We start from the raw sequence: 19,610 nt of genomic DNA on the forward strand, positions 1-19,610 counted from the left end.
ACTATGGGCTAGGATGGCTCGAAAGTTTTCAAGCTAGCTAGGACACACACATTGCTTCCGGTAGGCCCTTTCAAATTAATCTTTTTTGTGACTAGAACGCGTGGTAAATAATGTCCAGTGAGTCTCTGAAGTTTTATTATGAAGGCAACATGTACAAGCTTCCGGTCTTTTAACGGTCCCTTAGCTAACTTTACGAGCCGCTGTTCCGGAGGTGCCACTGAAGGATTTAAGTCGATGTTAGGCGCACTATCGTTCCCTGAGCGGACTGTATACTGGCTCTTGTACATTCCGTCGGTGTCATTCAATATGCCAGGACTATGTTATTGCAGTTTTGTTAAGAAAACGAAATAAGACAAGGAAACTTCACCCAACTAGTTTGGTCCCAATGGAGGGTGTGGAGTCGAAGTGTGACGAGTTACGTCATTCACAGTTTCCCTGTCCCGTCTGCTGCCTGCGCTGCCAAATGTATCAACAAGTGGCCGAAATTCATCAAATGCTGAATCATTTCTCTAAAAATCAGTAGGGTAAATCATGGATATTTCACTTTACAATACAATTGTATTCACCTTTCCTTCGTTGTAGCACCTCGGCCCAGTGCGGAATAGCATAGAGCCTATATTTCTGAATTATTCATTTCAAGGCATAGACTTTACAGAGGAAAGTGGATACAAGTTCATAACAAACAAGGACGTCTTTACAAAAATAATATTAACACTTCATAACAAACTGCTGACATAGCAACCATTTTAGAGAATCACTTTCGGTTAACCACTTATCACGTGTGGCAGACCTCTTTGCGTAAAGATTCATGTTTTATACAAAATATATATGTGTGTATATATATATATATATATATATATATATATATATATATAATTTTCACGTTATTCCAGGGAGATGGGCTGTAACAGGCTGTACACCACCAAGGGGAAATTATCATCTTGAACCTAAAGCCCTTAAGCAAAATGTCTCTACAGGGATAGAGTAGTGTCTTTGGAAAACAAGATAATTTCAGAGTGAGTAAAATTACCAATAAATACCTGCTTATCAGACAGAACAGGGAATTGCAATTCATAATTAGCTCCCCTATCCCTTGAGAAAAATAGATGCATGCTTGTTTTGGTCATATAATATGACTATACTGTATTTTTATTTATTTATTTACTACCGCTGTGACTATCCATAAAAACAAACTATATCCATTCAAAAAACATTCCATTTATTTATTTTCAGATGGCTGACGTGGAACTGGTGAAGAAGATGCTGCGGGCCGTCCTCCAGGCCAACAAAGGCGGAGTGACACTGTCCCGCCTGCAGTTAGAGTACAAAGAGCTGACCGGGGAGCAGATACCACACAAACAGATGGGACACAACCACCTGGATGCACTGCTAGCCAGCATGACCTCTGTAGTGCGCACAGAGCGCAGCCGCTCTGGAGAGGTGTGTGTGAGGCCTGTGCAGGATGGATGGTTTGAGGGATAGATGTGGACACATATTAAGCCATAATTAAATCATATTAGACTTTAAATATAATCATATGTTTTAATATCACTATGTATTCAAAATGTTGTGGGCATAATTTGGATAATATGCACACGTGGGGGTTAGTAGGAGGTAGCCTAATAACTTGCTCCTCATTGTGATGAATCTCTTATTAATATCCGTCTGTTTACGCTTCTCTCTCGCTGCAGATGGTGTGTTTTGCCTCACGTGTCCATGAGACAGCCCACATAGCTAAGGTTGTGGCTCGTCAGCGCAGCTCCAAGAAGACTGGCCGACCCCACCTGGTCAACACCCAGATGAGGGTCAAACCGGCTGCTCCACTCGTCCTCAATGGTAAGATTTTGCACCGCCATTTTTGGAAGTTGGCAAGCATAAACACGGCTACATGGCCATTTTCTTTAGCCGATGTTAACAACAATAATACATTCTCTATGTATTTATTATTATTTTTATTGGACATTCCATTACATGTAAAGCTTTCGGCTCTTCACTCAGCTATTTTGGTTTCACCTAAAGTCCAAGTTAAATCAATGTATGCAGGGTTTGAAAAACATTATAATTTGTGCATGTGGGATTTCACAGTTTCTGTATGGGAGACAGCAAGGAAATATATTTAATAATTTAGGGGGAACTGAATTGGGAATGCAATGGCTTCACCGTTACAGTGTTCAACGGGAAACTATAATCCAGTTTCACAAGATGCAAAATACATTTAGCTCTATCCAATTACATGCATGGATGTTTACTACCGAGTCACAAGGTGGCCTGCAATTAATTAGGTATTGTATTAAATGTCATTGCAGTCACTGCTAAAATATAAGGAGGATACATGCAACATCTGCTTAAGAGTGTGTATTTTAAAGCTAATTTGAAATTATTACAAATGCCTAATCGATAAAAATGTGTCGTTGTACTTTTGATTCTCAAAGAGATCTCTAGCGTGCTGAAAAAGACTCAATCAGTAATTTATCATTTTCATTTAACATGGGAAAATAAATATGGACACGGATTAAACAAAATAATGATAATTAACAGTCTGGCAGCTCTGTGACACAGTTCTGAGCACTGTAGCCCTTAAACTGCAGTGCAGGAAAACCGGTGTTGGGTGTCTCGTGAGTGTTGGAGTATTGTGTGTATCCAACAAAGGTATTCAACAATACATGTTTATAAAGGACTTAAATAACAAATGTGTATGTAAGACTACTTGGCCGTACTATTAAAAACATGTTTGACTACATAGCAAAGGGCCCTCTGGATTAACATCAGTACTGATATACAGTACATGTGGTGTGATGCAAAAATTATTTATATAATATTTTCCTAACATTTGTTTTTCCAACATGCTAAATGCTGTTTGAAATCCTTTTTCTACTCTGCCAGGAATAATATCATAAGACTATATATACATATAGGATGTATATTATATAAACTGTGTATATGTTATGAGAATAAAAACAAACCTATTCTGTTAATAATTTCCTCAAAATTAACCAAAAGGCTTTTTGAAATGTCCATTTGATAAGGGCAGCACTGTATATAACTCCTCCTGTTTGCATATTAATGATGACCAAGCAGTTTTGTTTATACTCTAACTACAGTAACTACACACGTTTACGCGACAAAATAAAAGACTGATGAACTAATTCAGTCTCAGAAAGCTGTGGCCTAGAAATATATATTTAGTTCCAGTCAGCCTTTTCAATTAAATATTTCCAAACCTTTTCTAGACTCCTCTTGGGACTTGTGCTACAGTGCAGCAGTGCTGCAGCAGGAGAGACATAGGAAGTGTCCAGTGTCACAGTATCAGGACTGTGACAATGCAACTTGAGCAAATGCTTTCTGTGTTTGCGCCCAGTTTTTGCATGACTGACTGGCCTGTTTTAACTGTTGCTCTGTGGAGACCCGCAGTTCTTTTGGCACTAAGACAATTACACATACAACCCTCAAGGAGACACACCACACAATGTTAAGGGTTGCACATGTGTATCAGGTTAATATGTGAACAATGTATTTTACTGTAGATCCACACACAATTGTAAACATTCATCCATCTTTTTCTGACTTTATTAGCTATTAACACACTAATGAACCATACCTGCACACATGCAAAATAAACATGCAATCTCACAGACTTCTTCACACACGTACGCACACACACACACACACACACACGCACACACACACACACACACACACACACACACACACACACACACACACACACACACACACACACACACACACACACACACACACAGAACCGTGTACACAATTGTCTTTTTAGCGCATATACCTCTGCTAGACTATGATGCTGCAGAGAGCCAGAGGAGGAAGTGGGAGGTGGTGAAGAAATCAAGAGAGGAGGAGTGTCAGCAAGAGTGTCGGAGGAAAAGAAAAGAAGACGGATGGTGAAATGGGAAGGAGGGAGAGGGTGGACAGATGAGAGGGAAGGGGGGAGTCAGAGAGAGAGAGAGAGAGAGAGTAGGAGAGGGATAGAGTGGGGTTGCGTGTTCAGATTCGAGGCTAATGCAGCCGATAGCCGCTGAGACTGCAAGCAAAGAGCAGCTGATTCACAAATCAACCTCTACACCTCTCATTCTCTCCTTTTCCTCCGCCTCCTCCTCCTCCTCTTCCTCCTCCTCCTCCTCCTCACCAGGATATTGATATTCAGGCAGAGGCAGACCAGGGATTTTGTGTCCATGCTGGTGAGGTGACGCGCCGTCTGCTCGTGCGTGTAATTGTCCTTGCCTATGATTGCATGTGGATATAAGCTTGCGTCCGCCTGCGTTTGTGAATGCTGAGTTTCTGTTTGGTTCAAGTTTTATTGATTCATTAATTGGCCAATTGATTGATAAACTGCTAGTAGCTCATCGAGAAAAGAATACAATTCAGACATTGAAATGGCCTGTTGGTGGTTTTTGAAGACGAAGGCTGGTGAAGCTGCTTGTTGTGTTTTTTCTCCGGATAGATTTAATGAGATTCGGCAAGAATGTAAAGGATCAGAAAACAGGGGAAAGTTCTAGAGCTCGCTGAGGAAAAGAGAGATTAGGAAACGAGTTGAGATAAAACAAGAGAAAGCATGCAGAAGAACTGAAAGGGAAGAGGGAGTGTGGGAATGACTAAGGGTTATGCTCAACAGAGCATATTGGTGACGTCGCATTGTGATGTCATACCAATCACAATGCGCTTCAACCTTGTAACGTGTCAGTGATGAGGGAGTGTGTTAGAATATTTGTTTTTTGACTTTTGCTCTTTTTACTGAACATGCAGTGGCCACAACAGATGACAGTTACTGGCTGTTGTAACAATGTAAGAATAATCCTGCCAGTCTTAAACTGAGGAGATAACTGTTAAGAAAAATCAATCATGCAATGTATAATATATAGGGAGTTAGTATACAGAATGTATATTGTACATGCATAATAGAAAATAATGTTATATTATATCGTTATCTCTTCTTCAGTAGAGCCCCACTTATATTTACACACACATGTTCATTCACCTAATATTCCTAGTGTAATCACAGTCTCCTGAATTGCTGTATTTTTTTAATTGGTGAATATTTAGGGACATACACTTATTCACATTTGTGTGGAGAGTTAGATAAGAAGATCAATACCATGTCTGTACATGGGAATGGTATCAATCTTCTCATCTTACTGTCAAATCAAATAGGTGTATTTCCTTGACCTTTGTCACCCATTTATTACACAATCCAATCGGGAATTGAAACTACAATAATTATAATAATAATGTAGGTACAGAGGACTTTTTTCAACTTCTAATTTGCGATATTGTGTTGTTGATGCTTGCTGGCTCGCTTATTTGAGCAATGATGTTACTCATCAGTTCTACTGTGTCTACAAATATTGAAACACTCTATAACACTGTGCCCTCCAGACAGACACACTGCCCTGTCCCAGTATCAATTTGAGCTGAGTCAGGGTGTGTGTGTGTGTGTGTGTGTGTGTGTGTGTGTGTGTGTGTGTGTGTGTACGCCTTAAGTCCGTAGTTTTACTTTTCTTTTGCTTTCTCTTTCTTTGTGCAGCCAAACCTCAAACCTCTCTGAGGCAGCCGAGCCACCGCAGGGGAGGCGGGGGTAGAGGAGGAGGAGGCGGAGGCGGAGGCGGAGGAGGAGGAGGAGGAGGAGGAGGAGGCGGTGGCCGGGGGGCGGGACATGGAGACTTCAGACAGGCGAAGGACATGAGGGATGGCCAGTCAGAGGGCAAGACTGGGGCGCATCCGAACAAGATGAATCAGAACACACCCAACAGGAAAGGAAACCCACCTGCCGAGAAGTAAGCAGTTGGACACAGTTGCTTCACTTCAAATAAGTTCATACATTTTATGGTGCATGGACCAAAAAGCTATCTTTATTTAAATGTAGATTTAGCATTGAAGGTCTGATTTGTTGCAGGCCTTTGGGATGAAAACACTACTTTTGCTCACATTCTAGTGCTGTTTGTGGGATTTTTTTAGCACGATAGCAATTATACTGTATGTGGAAGTCACCATCCAGGCTACCACACTGCTTAGGAAATTCAAGTAGAGGAATGCACAAATGACCAACGTGCAAGTACATTTCCTGTAGATTCTCTCGCTGCAATGCAACCTGCTTTCAAAATTCTTTAAACTATCTTCGACAAAAAATTTAAAAATATCTTTCGGGACATTGATTTACTTCAAGCCAGTTTCTTAAATTGTCTCGTCACTCTACCATCCAATATCTCTGTCTGTCTGTCTATCTGTCTGTCTGTCTGTCTGTCTGTCTGTCTGTCTGTCCCCCTCCTCTCCTCCCACCTGTGTGGTCTGAGCTGAATCAGAATAGGTTGCTGGTGAATGGGAGCCTAGTTGAACTCTGCTTGGTTTCTGAGTGCAAACAGCCTCCATGCTGCTGCTTATTCAGCACTGGACTGATGATGTGCTCACCAGATTGTTCTGGTTCTCTCTCTGCCTGTCTCTGTCTTTATCCTCACTTTCTCACTTCTTGTCTATGTGTCTGGCATGTTTTCATTGTTCATGTTACTACCCATCACTCTTCCTCCTCTTTCTTACACCCTCTGTAAGTTAGTTAGTTAATTTCTCATTATGCTTTAACCCCCCCGCTCCCCCACTTCCCCCCTCTTCCCCCTCCTTTCCCCCGTAATTGGCCCAAATCTGTTTTTCCTATACTATAATCAATATCTATTCCAGTAGACAATGGCTTTCAATTTCTACTGTCAATCACCATGACCTGGATTGAGCTTACAACCTGATTCTATGTTATTGAAGCCATCTAGTAACATTGCGAGATATTATCTATCTGCATTGCTTAAACAATGAATCATGTTTATCCCAGCTCATTGGATGGCTCTCTCACTTCCATCCATCCACGGCCATGTTCGTCTGTCTACTGTGAAAACAACTGACATCAGTCCTCTGTAAATTGGGGTCCAGTGTACCACTGGCCCTCAGTAGCACAATGGGGCGGCAGGGTGGGAAGCCCGGTGTGTTGGCCGGGGACACGAGCCCAGAGCAGGGGGGACGTGAGCCCTTTCTAATCCCTGTTCTATTCTCTGGTAGATTAACACTTCTAAACCGACACAGAGTGAATCAGCAGATCTCTCTGTATCCCTCTAGATCTTCCATTGGACAGTACACTGGCGTTATCATCGTTTGTGTGTGAGTGTATGTGCCTGCAGGTGTACTTTGGGATGCATGGCAGTACAAGTGGTAAATTCCGCAAACAAAATGAAAGAGCCAACATAGCATTACATGCTTTTTTTAAAACATTTTTAATCTAATAAAAAGTTGAGGTTGATGAGTTGAGGAGACTAGTCTTTACCTTTACAGTACTGTCGCCACTTAGGGAGAGAAAGTATGAGGGTGAGGTTGTGTGACAGGCTGGTAGCTCTAACGTTCCTTTATCTAGAAATTACACAGTAATGGAAACCAAATCAAAATTAAAGTGTAGTCTTCAGAAAACTGTTTAACCAAAAGGTAAGACTAGAAAACAATGTCACTACAAGATGCAGTCAGTGGCTGTTTTGGGGTTTTCAATTGTATCACACTATATATCCTTGGAGATATTTTCCTTGAAGTAATCAAAATATACAGTAGATATTAAAATCTCCATTATTTTTTTGTACTTTAAGGACTTCTGCTTCTTGGCTGAAGACCAAAGGATAATTGTCCTCGTTATACAAGGGCTTAAATTAACAAACCTAATAACCATTTTGCTATTTTATAATAACTTTAACTGACAGGCACTGCTTGTGCCAACTTAAATCCTACTTTTTTATACTCTCAATGTTTTCTGGAATAATTGGGCAAATAATAGAGGAATTCAACCCCATTGCTATCATTGAGCACCTCAACATTTATTCTATTGGACAAAGATTACATTATAAAGCCAATTTGGGTCTTTGGCTTCCTTTAGAAAGTGACAAATTGAAGCTTAAAAATAAGTTAAAAAATGAATTTGTAAGTTATATAGCAGCAGTGTGTTTGTGTTTTGTCCAGAGAATCATCAGTGATGGTGGATCCTACTGTTATTTGTTTTCACTAACTCAACCAGCCATATAAAAAAGTGGAACTGAAATAATCAGATTGCTGACGTTATTATTATGTTGTGTGATCTATGTATGTATAGTAAAGTCCTTCAAAGATCTGACAGTCATTCAGGACATAAAGAAAATTGCCTTTTTGCTCTGTTTATCGATTGCTTGCTTATATTTTTAGCTGTGTGCCAGGGCGAGCCAGGAGTTGAGATGGAGAAGACAGGAGACAAGAGGGAGATAGCCAGGGAGAATGAGGAGAATTTGGAGGAATGTTTAGACAAAGCAGTTATTGTTTTATTGAGGTGACTGATCTGAACTGCAGGCACGGTAAGGATGGGTAGAAGAGGTTATGGGAGGGTGGAAATATATAAATGGTGTTGAAGTTATAGATACAAAATGTAGAAATATTTACATACCTTATTAGTTTGTTACTGAATAGCATCTACAGTGTATTGTAGTACCCAATGTGCTGTATCTCACAACCCATTGTTCTAGACCAATGGGGTATGAAGACAGTTTGATTAATGGGTTGTGTTACTGAGGACAGGGGGAAAAACACTGAACTTAAGCTGGTTATATTTCATCCTTCCTGACCGTGAGAGGCAGTGCTGAACACGGTATATCTTCCGTCTCGGGCACACGCAGGTCGAGTCTTTATACCAACAAACGTGTGACCTTTGATGGAACCGTAGTTACATCAATAACTTTTGTTTTCTGGTTAGAATTTGGCCAGTCCAGAGAGCTTTGCCTAATAAGAGACCAAGGATCGGACATGCAGCACAGAGCCAGGCCAAGCCAAGCCTTAAAGCTGAAGTCAGAAGGGATTTTTCTTTTTTCAACTATGCACAAAACAAATGGATGTAAAATGCTACAGCTTTTGAAGGTTAAAAAAAAGAGAAAATAAATGTTGTTTTTGTTGTGTCCAGGTCAGACAAGAGGATGACCCTCCCGTCACGGTTTCAGAAGGAGGTGCATGCTCACCTTTCTAGAAACTCCCAACAGACCGGCCGTAAGTAGAACAGGCTCTTTTTCATAGCGCTAAAAATACATTTGTGTAGCTTTTGGTCCTCTAAACGAGCAGAAATGTCTCCCAGACCTCGATAACTTCAAACAACTGAAATGCTGGTTAGCTGCTCTAAGCATCACCAGAGGTAGTAAAGACTCAACTAAGTAAATAATGTGTCCTACAGACCTACCTTTGTTCTGTGATGTGTAAAGCAAACAAACCTTTTATTTTATTGTTTCTAAGGATCCTGTAGACATCAGGTGTCATCTGTCAAACACCCTACTCTTGACCTATTTTACTCAATTCAATTTCAATTCCCTGTCCCAGGACCTCACATCAGATCAGGGGAAACTCCCCAAAAAACTGAGAAAAATAACTTTCACAGAGAAAAAAGGGAAGAAACCTTCAGGAGAGCAACAGAGGAGGATGAACACATGGTCATGATCTGTATAGCCTGGGGGATCGCACAGGAATGTAATAAACTACATAGCACATATTTTCAAAGGCTCCAGCCATTTTAGATGTTTATTTCAGTCCCGTACAGACAGAAGAGACTGTTTGAGTGTGATACTGACCGGTTTAAGAGTCTATGCTTCATTTATGTAAATATGAGACTCATGTTTAGAAAATGTGCAAGACTTACAGTGCTGTATGCCTCACAGTGTTGGTATAACAAAGCTCCATTTGATTATTGGAATTCTAGAGATTCACACGTTCAATACTACATTAGAAATGGCTTTGGCAATAGCCAGCACTAATATTCATATTTGGATGAATACAACATTAAGATGTTTCAATTGGAATATTTGACAGTCTGACCAATTTTGCAGTTAAAGTTATAATAAAGGAAAGGAAGCCCTTAGGTTAATGGGTCAGTTCTTCTCAGTTTATTACTTCTCTTACTTCTTATTTCAATCTTTTGAACCAAAAGACAACTTCAGTTAATAAAAAAAAAGATCTAGAGGCAAAAGGAGGCATTTATTACTCTTCTTTTTGATTCAAATCATCCATCTCTTTCCAGATTAAATAGCTTTCGTTTTGACAAAGGTTTGCCACACAACCAGCAAGTTTCAGGGTCCAGAAGATCAAAGCAGTAATTGCATCCATGTGTATTTGTAATCTCTCTTCTACATTCCAGCACCCTTTAATCTAAACGAGAGCCTCAACTCGGGGAAAGGAAAGCCCTACAATCCTCAGCAGGTCCAAGGTCGCATCAGGGAGATTCTGGGGAAGTACAGCAACGGGTTCTGGGTGTCAAAGCTGCCTCAGATCTACAGGGAGCTGTATAAACAGGACATGCCCACTGAGGCCATAAAAGACTTGGAGACCTGGACACACATATGCACTGTATGTACACCTTATGTTATGTTATGTTATGTTCTGCCTGTGTGTAATGTATAATAAGAAGCATTTCTGTTTTTAAATGACTATCTTTAACAATTACTTTTTTGATAAGATGACAATAGAGCGAGGCTAATGAAAGGCTGCATGACATCTTTATGCATGCTTTCTTCTGGCAAATAATTATCTTTTTTTGGTTGTCTTTTGCTATTTACTTTGTATACCTTATGGCATCACATGATTTAGTACATGTTAAGCAGCAGTTATATATCAGTTTATGTTTTAAGTTTCACATGAAAGTTCTCTTTTTCTGAGAGTTTTTTTTGAGAGTATAATCAAACCCACAAATGTGATGCTCCAGATACTCAACTAGCTCAAAGGAAGGCCAGTTTATAGCTTCTCTAACCAGCATAACTGTTTTAAGCTGTGCTAACATAATTGCACAAGGGTTTTCAAGGGTTTTCTAATCATCCATTAGACTTCTATGCGATTAGCAAACACAATGTAGCATTAGAACACTGGAGTGATAGTTGCTGGAAATGGGCCTATATACGCCTATGTAGATATTTTGTTTCCACATAGAATAGTCATTTACCACATTAACAATGTATAGTGTATTTCTGATTAATTTAATGTTATCGTCATTGAAAAATGAAGTGCTTTTCTTTGAAAAATAAGGAAATGTCTAAGTGACCCCAAACCTTTGAACGGTAGTGTAAGTCACAAGTCATAAATCAGAGAACATGAGAAAGAGGAATTTCTGAACCACTCACAATTCTCTAATTAGTTCACCAAAGAAACATTTTGGTGCTTGGCAGAGGTACTCACAACAAATGATTACCAATCCTGATAACATATTGGAAGCAACAATGTCATGAATATCTGGTCATATTCAGTCTGTATTACCTGCAAAATGGTTTTAGAATATATCATTTAAGTCCTTCCATTCATTCTCCTAGGTAGAGAAAACCTGCAGCAGCAACCCATCAGAGTTGCTCCTCTACCCTGCCAAGGAGCAGACCACCACCTCCTCCCCTCCACCCATCCTTAACCCAAACTCCACCCCTGCCCCTGTGCCAAATTCAAACACTCCGACAGACAAACCTGTGCAGTCACCCACCCAGAAGAGAACCCCCAGCACCCATCTGACTCGCTCTGGTTCCTGCTCTCCCCAGACTACAACATCATCCTCCTCGTCCCCCAGTCCTCCCTCCTCTCCTGCCACCCTCAGCCCCGACCTGAAGCTGAAACTGGAGGAGCTGCTGGTAAAGTACTCCAACGGCCTGTGGGCCCACGCATTGCCCAAGCTCTTCCAGGACACGTACAAAGTCAGTAACATTTTGAAACACTATCATATTAAGGTCATTGCCAAATTCAGGAGCTAGGTGTATATTTTATATATATATATATATATTCAATTTTATTTATTTACAAGTTCAAACTGCCCGGACATGTCCTGGAGAACCTTCACCTCCTGTCCGACATCTGCACCATCGACTACCCAATGCCTGACAACCCAAAGAGGGCCATCTTGTACAAGGGGAGTAGCTGTTGTGGTGGTGGAGGAGTAGAGGATGAGAACTGTAATAGGAGGAACTCCTCAGCCAGTGAGGAGGAGCTGAGGGTAAGGCAGGAGCTGGGGAGGAGGCTCAGTAACCATGCGGTGCCCTCTCTGCAAATACCCAAAGAGGAGTACCCCTCTGTGCTAGTAGTGGAGGCCACCAACACCAATGGAGTTATAATCCGGTAGGTAGGAGATCTGTATGTGTGAATGTACTGTAAGACTTAACACTTCAGACTCTCCCTGCCTATCTCCCCTCCCAGGTACATTGGTGAGGGTTACTCCCAGGCCCAGGAGTCCATGGAAGATGAAATGAGGGCGTTTTACGGTGTGAACCAAAGAAGTCCAACTCCTTTGTCATCTCTATCCTCTGGCCAACTTGTTGCTGTCAGGGCCGAGGAGGAGGAGGAGATTCTTCGGGCGCAAGTCTGTGAGATCATGGCTGACAAGGTCAAGGTGAGAATTCAAGAAAGATAACTTGGTATACTAGTCATTGAATGCCAAATGATGAATCCAAGACAAACAAATATATATTTTTAAAACTCTTTCACCCCTGTAGGTACACTTTGTGGATCATGGCTTCTCAGAAGTGATCAGCAAAACCAAAGTGTTTGAGCTGCATGAGAAGTTTTTCCAACTGCCTTTCCAGGCAACCAAATGTAAACTAGCAGGTGAGTCTGAGTCTTATCCTTCCTTTTTCACTCTCCTAAATTCTCCATCATATATTGGCCTATTGATATAACTGTGTGTGTGTGTGTCCAGGTCTGGAGCCATTCTGTCAGGAGCCTGCTGTGCTGAAGAAGTTTGAGACAATGGCAAGTGGAAAGATCCTATTGGCAGAGATCCTAGAGAGAGGGCAGACCCCTATTGTCGTCCTGTATGACACGTCGCAGGACGATGATGTCAACATCAACGCTGCCTGTATGAAAGCCCTGCAGGACAAGACGCTTGCCAGCCCGTTACAGGTAGATGAGGGCAGACAGTGTGTTTGTGCGTGGTTCAGTCAGTGTGTGTGTCTAACACACTAAACTCTTATCCCTGGCTCTCCTCAGGTGAACAGCGCTTATATGAACGTGACTGTCAGAAGCGTCTGCTCCGATGGGACCATCTACTGTCAGCTGCCCTCCAGAGGCCTTGCCAAGCTGAATGAGATACTGGAGAACATAGAGACATACTTCCACTCACAGGTTAACACCATGCTATATTTGTTGAGCAAAAACTTTATAACTCCCACTAATGAGCTACATTGTTACAGGGTCTTTTATTACATTAAACATGGGCACCTAAGTTTGCTCTATTTACGTTTCAAGTTTGAAAGATGGAAATATTTATTGTCACTTTTGGTCTTTTCTCCTTTTACTGCAACACAAATGACACTATGGGTTTGGTCTTTTCATAGGATATAGTGACAATAAGAACAATATAGAATTACACAAGCCTCATACCTTAACATCACTAAATCATTATATTCATGATGCTACAATTAACATAAACAAATAGAACCATAGCTATGAGGACCAGGCTGTCTTTGTTGTCATTTTTAGTTTATATACCGATAAACAGAATACAATACAGTTTGAAGAAGGATGACTGGCTGTGAATTAATGTGATCACGACATTGGTCATAAGAGTCATGTTCTTGGAGAAGGAGGGTTTTGACGGGTGACGATTGCTCTACAAAATGTATATGTAACAAACACTGCATGTATTGAATTAACCTTAAGATTAATCCTGGGTCTGGAACTACAACTCTTATTCCAGTCTTCAAAGCAGCCCATTTCATTTGCTTCTCAGGGTTTTCATGCTTGTCTGCCTTTTGTTTGTGTTGCTTTAGATGCTACCCGTTTTAAGTTTAGTAGATCCCGCGGTTTCATTAGCATTTGTCTGTATAATAATTCATTCATATATAATTATTATTCCTAAATAGGACACACATGGGGTGCATACAGATGTGTTGCACATTCCTGACTGGAAATGAGAAGAGAAAAATATAAACCTTCCATGCCATGTCCTTATCTGTCTGTTGAGATGAAGATCTGTATGTATTCATGACACACAGTTTAGTTGGGAAATAAATGCAGGAGACTAGGACTCCCACAGTCGTCTTAAAAGCCTTTTGTGAATATATCTGTGTCGTGTTGCTTCTTTCAGGCAGAGTTGTGGACAGATTGAGATTAGTTTGATAATCTTGCCAAGCCACTTAATCTGTTAGCAGCACAGTGGAGCCGATGCTTTTTCTAGGTGTGCCACTGCTGTCCTTTAAAGGTCATAGTTGCAGCTCAGTAATGCTTTACGTCAGTGTTGAGGTAAACAGTGTAGAGTCTGGTCTTGTTTCTTACCAATGCGAGACTCTGGAGTGTGTTTGAATACATCAAGCATGCGGGGGAGTAATATGTTTGTTCCACATGCCATTTACATTACATACTTCATACCAATGATTTCCACAACCAGTAACAAACCAGTAATATCCAGTTTGGTAATCCATAGTTGAGTCCAGCAAAATGTATATAGTTTATCTGTTAGGGTAACTCCCTCTGCTAGGATTAAATTAACTATTCATAATTCTTTAAACATCAACAGCCACTCTCCCACTAACACAGATATAAAGTCTTAATCTTTGATGCCATTGCAGTATACTGGGTATACAGCAGACTGGGTGGACCTGTGAAATGTTTGTGTGAGCTTTTACAGTATAATTTGTTATTGCAGTCATAAAGCATCAGTTACACATACTCGGTAACCTCACCACTGTCAGATTTTACAATACGGGTTCTTAATGAAACATGTTTCTGTTCCAGGTAACATCAGAGTTCTTAGTATCTCGACCCTTCTGTGGGAAACGGTGTCTGGCTCGCTACAAAGGCAAATGGTCCCGTGTTGAGGTAAGATGGCACTGCAGCATGGACAGGGAATTTTTAAGCAAATCCAAATATTATTGATGCTTTCAAAAGGGATAACGTCACATCACAGTTGCAGAGGCAGGCATTACCCCGAGAGCAGAGATTGCAAAGAAACACCATCCAAATTACTGCATTCCTCCCCGCACATTTTGTTAACTTTAAAAAACATGTACATTTCCCTGTCTATGTTTCTGTTTTTAGATCACCAACCTGCACGGCAGCAGAGTGCTGGACATCTTGTTCATTGATGTTGGTGTCCAGGCTTCTGTGGAGGTGTTTGAGCTGAGAAAGATCCCACCGCCATTCCTCCGTGACCTCATGGCCATCCCGCCACAGGTCAGCTATGTCTTCAAAACACAGCTCGTCAAGAGCAAATCTTATGCTGAAAGGATTTTTATGTTATGCTCAAAATATTTTTATGTTATGCACTGTTGTAGTGAGAGCAGCATCCTCATGCAGTCCGACAGATTATCTGAGAAAATGACTTTCAGCAACTTGTGTTTAGGCTGTAAAGTGCTGTCTAGCAGACCTGGCTGTCAGTGTTGGATCCTGGACTCCAGATGCTGTCCAATGGCTTCGAGAGAAAGTGCTCAACACCACTGACTGTAGCATGAAGGTAAATTGCTGCCAATTCTTCCTTAACATTTAAAATCTTCCGTTTTGATAATGATAATTATTTGTTTTAGAAATCATTGGTTCCGCCCCTCTGTTTTTCTTCCCTATGTATCTCCACACTAATCTTGGAATTCCTCCCAAGGTTGCCAAGGTAGATGAAACCAAACGCTGCATCTACGTCCACCTCTTCACCGACAAGAACTTCCACGACCCGGCCCGCAGCCTCAACCATCAGATGGCCCAGTCTGACCTGTTCAAACAGCAACCAGATGTTTTCCTGACGAGTCACAGGTTACTGCTGCTTTGAGATCCCCCTGTATTATCCTCTCAATATATAGCTAATGTTCAGCTTACATTTAATTTATTCACTCTATTTCTCATTTGTTTCTTAATTTAATTTTACAGTTCTGCCAAGATCTTCACAACCACTTTATCTTCCAAAACTCCCAGCACTGGTGACTACACCAATGGGAGTCCAACGTCAACCTCTTCCCCAGCCAAGCCTCATCTCAGGAGGGCTCCAACGGGACCCAGAGGAGGCAGCACGACTACCACCAGCCCACCACAGACACCATCACCCTCCTCATCCTCTCTCCAGCTTCCACCATTACTAGAGCTTCCGCCAGCAGGTAATACCTATAGGCGAGGTCTTCTCTGGCCTTACTGTAGCCTAGAATCATGTGTTCACGTGTAATTATTTTCCTGCTCAGGAAACAACATAGACGTCTATGTATCAGTGGCGTGCCATCCAGGCCACTTTGTGCTGCAGCCCTGGAGAGATATGTACAAACTGGTGGTGTTGATGGGTGAGATGATTCTCTACTACAATAAAACTGAGGCGAAACCACCGAACATAGAGAAGAATCAGATATATGCTGCTAAAGTGGAGAACAGGTGAGTTACTCTTTCTGATTTGTGGTGCCTTATGTCTTTGTTTCTGTCCGTAGTGGATGTTCAACAACATGCCTAATGGAGGCGGTTGCGCTTTGCCTAAATAGATCCACTCTTCCTTCTTCTCTTCCCTCAGCTGGCATCGTGTGTTAGTGAAGGGAGTTCTGACCAATGGGTTAGTGTCTGTGTATGAGTTGGACTATGGTAAACATGAGCTGGTCAGCTGCACACAGCTCAGACCTCTGATCAAAGAGTTCAGACAGCTGCCGTTCCAGGGAATCACTGCTCAGCTGGCTGGTGAGTGTCATTTATTTACTTATTTATTATTATTTCCATTTGCTGTTAATTCATTTTGTACTTTACAGTATCAGAGGCAGGTATTGTACTTCTTACTCAACTATATTTACAGATTAATATTTTATAAAACTGCCCTATTCTAACTCTATATTATTATCTCAAACTACTTTATGCATATTTAGAATTAGCTCCACCTCAACCTACTATCATGTACCATTGTATTTCTGCATTATGAGTACATTTACCTTTAATACTTTAAGTACATTTTGCTGATAAAACCTCTGGACTATTTTTTTTTTCTCAAGAATATTTGTTATTACATTTGAAACAAATGAACAAAATATACCCACAATATTTGTGAGAACAACAAATATCCTTTAACATCTAGGATAGAGGAGCACATCATCCCTCACTCCTAGCTCCATCTACAAGATGTAATTATATATATTAAAGGGTACTTTGTTCTTGGAGTAATACAGGAAGGTGCTGGTAGTTGTTTTTTATATTTAGCAAAGAGAGAAAGGAACAATTAGTTTATAGATAAAGTAAGTGGGGTTTAGAAAGCTATACAGATTATTTGACTGAGAGAGCAGCAGAAAGACAAAAGAGAGTGAGGAAATTAGTCTTTAGTTTGGCTGAACGTTATGGAAGTATTTCAGGAAAGGTCCACACACCTTTTGGAACTTTTTGTTAGAGTTCAAAACTGAGTAGCAGATCTGATCCACGTTTAGACATAATGCTCCTCAGCCACTGAATGTGGCAGGGCGGCCTCTCTCCATATTACTAATAATACATGTATGTCCAAAAGAATTTAAAATGTCCACGAGGCGTTAAATCTTAACATTGTATCGTTAACATAAAAGTGAGCTTAACCTTCATCTTTGTGTCCCGGGCAGTACTGAAGCCGAGGCAGTGGTCAGAGGAAGCTTCTATCGTTTTCAGGAACCACGTTGAGAAGAAACCCCTGGTGGCCCAGCTGGAGGCCGTACAGGAAGCCACTAACCCGTGGGACAGGAAGTTGGTGGTCTACCTGGTCGACACGTCACAGGAAGAAAGGGACATCTGGGTGCATGACATCATGGCTGAATTTGCTGATGAGCTGACCAACGAGCTGTAGGCAACCGGAGATTATTGACACATCTTACTAGCCTAGCAGTTGTCCTGCTGCTCAATGAAGACACTGGGAGTTGTGGATAGACAAAATAGAAGAAGCGTATCCATCTTTATCTATCCACCATGAAGGGGGACAGAAAGAAGAAAGGAAGGAAAGATGAAGGAAAAGTTACAAGTAGAAAGGAAAAGGTTTGATAGCATATAGAGACATTAACAGAAACTCAAGAGGTGTAGGTGTTGTAGCCACTTGCTTGTTGTGTTTTGGGCTGCACATGGAGGGATGCCGTGATGTGATTTTGAGTGACTGCAGTGTGACCACTGGACAATACACCCATGCATGATGTTGGTCCAACCTTGCCACAAATACTCTAAACATACCTTCAGCATACAGTAACAAACTGCTGAATTTCTCCATAATATCCTCACAAAGCTGTGGAAGGGACACAACATGCATTCTTATACCATTTGCTACAGTACCGTGAGTGCATCCAGTTATAGTGTGTGTCATCCAGGGGATGCCTGAACACTCTTAACCCTGCCAATGTGAGCACCATGCAAAGTGCACAAAACGTTAGAATTAGCTCTTCTCACATTCTAGGAAGATTTAAATTCATTTGTTTACAAAATCTGCTTTTTGGATAGTATTTGTGATTGTCATGAAGTTTCCAAAAGTTAGACTTAACATTCCCCTGAGAGGAGAAGAAACAGACAATAGGTAGTTTACACTTTTTGTAAATGCTTAAATAAACCGTTTTTGTTTTTGCAGTTGGTCTCTTTTTAGAAGATGCATGCTGACACACAGTCTCCTGTATGGACCAGAAGAGCAGAAACAGAAGTTGATAGAGTTTGTTGAGGAAGTATATACTTGGTGTGAGATATGTTTGTATCCTGACATTAGTTGTTTTTTTGTGGTGGTACATCCTGGTAGAAGGGCATATGCTTGGGACTTTACATTGAATTGAAAGAGTACATTGACACAGAGACACAGACCGTTCCTCAGACTTTTTGACTGCATTGCTTAAAAGCGCAGTTACCTCTGACTCCTGCGATGGCTTGACCATCTCTTATCCTTTGAAACACAGAGTTGAGAAACTCTCCGTTATTATTCTGTGTCTTGTCTTACAATGAGACATTCATGTCTCCACATCCCCTGCTGCATGTTGCAGATCTTTCTTAATCGTGCACATATAATTTGATGTTATAATAATGAGCAGATTAAGTTTCCAGTAGTGTTAAGCTTTTAGAGTTCCAAAAGAAGATAAGTTGTGCTTATGATTGGTTCCAGTGCTACCTTCAAATGTTAGCCGAATGTGGGATTTTATTCTGAAATGTGTGTGTTTTTCTTCTGGCACACCTACACCATGGCTTTGAAAGTGCAAATGCTTCTCCAATTCTGAAGACAGTAGACCTGACAGAGCTCAAAGCTGCATTGTTGTTAACAATTGACAAATAACATGAATTTAATTTATATTTAACTTATATTCTCTAGAGGATGATAAGTGCTTCATTCATTTCCATTTTGTTGTTTGACAATGACCTGGAGGTAATAAATTACTTGTTTTTGGAATAAAGTCTGTTAAAAGGTTAAAATGTCATTTATTATTGATTACTTCTTACATAACAAATTACAATAGTGTTTGTTATTTTAAAAACTCCCATCATCATCATTTCTTTATTAAAATAGTAAAACATCTCAGTCTTATTTACATATTATATCGCTGCAAAACATTCATCTTTCTCTCAGAATACCAGCATTTCCCACTCCTTTAACAATTCACCATTCATAAAAATCAATCCAGTTAGGCACAAATTATGTTGTAGATGTCTATACCTACATTACAAAA

At 40.7% G+C, this 19,610-nt stretch overlaps 1 protein-coding gene across 1 annotated transcript; it reads left to right on the top strand.

Moving 5' to 3' along the window:
- Positions 1-1,233: 1,233 nt before the first annotated feature.
- Positions 1,234-19,205, top strand: tdrd7b (tudor domain containing 7 b; the record flags this gene model as incomplete). The annotated part of the gene is made up of 19 exons (XM_079214905.1): positions 1,234-1,440; positions 1,692-1,836; positions 5,552-5,801; positions 8,969-9,051; positions 10,187-10,395; positions 11,349-11,717; positions 11,825-12,135; positions 12,214-12,406; positions 12,510-12,621; positions 12,713-12,915; positions 13,003-13,137; positions 14,749-14,832; positions 15,052-15,186; positions 15,356-15,466; positions 15,608-15,756; positions 15,871-16,094; positions 16,176-16,359; positions 16,493-16,653; positions 17,550-19,205. The coding sequence occupies 19 exons, from the start codon at positions 1,234-1,236 to the stop codon at positions 17,768-17,770; spliced, it is 3,486 nt and encodes a 1,161-aa protein (XP_079071031.1). The 3' UTR covers positions 17,771-19,205.
- Between the last annotated feature and the right edge of the window lie 405 nt (positions 19,206-19,610).

Source organism: Taurulus bubalis (genome assembly GCF_910589615.1).
Source record: "Taurulus bubalis genome assembly, chromosome: 3".
Classification (NCBI taxonomy): domain Eukaryota; kingdom Metazoa; phylum Chordata; class Actinopteri; order Perciformes; family Cottidae; genus Taurulus; species Taurulus bubalis.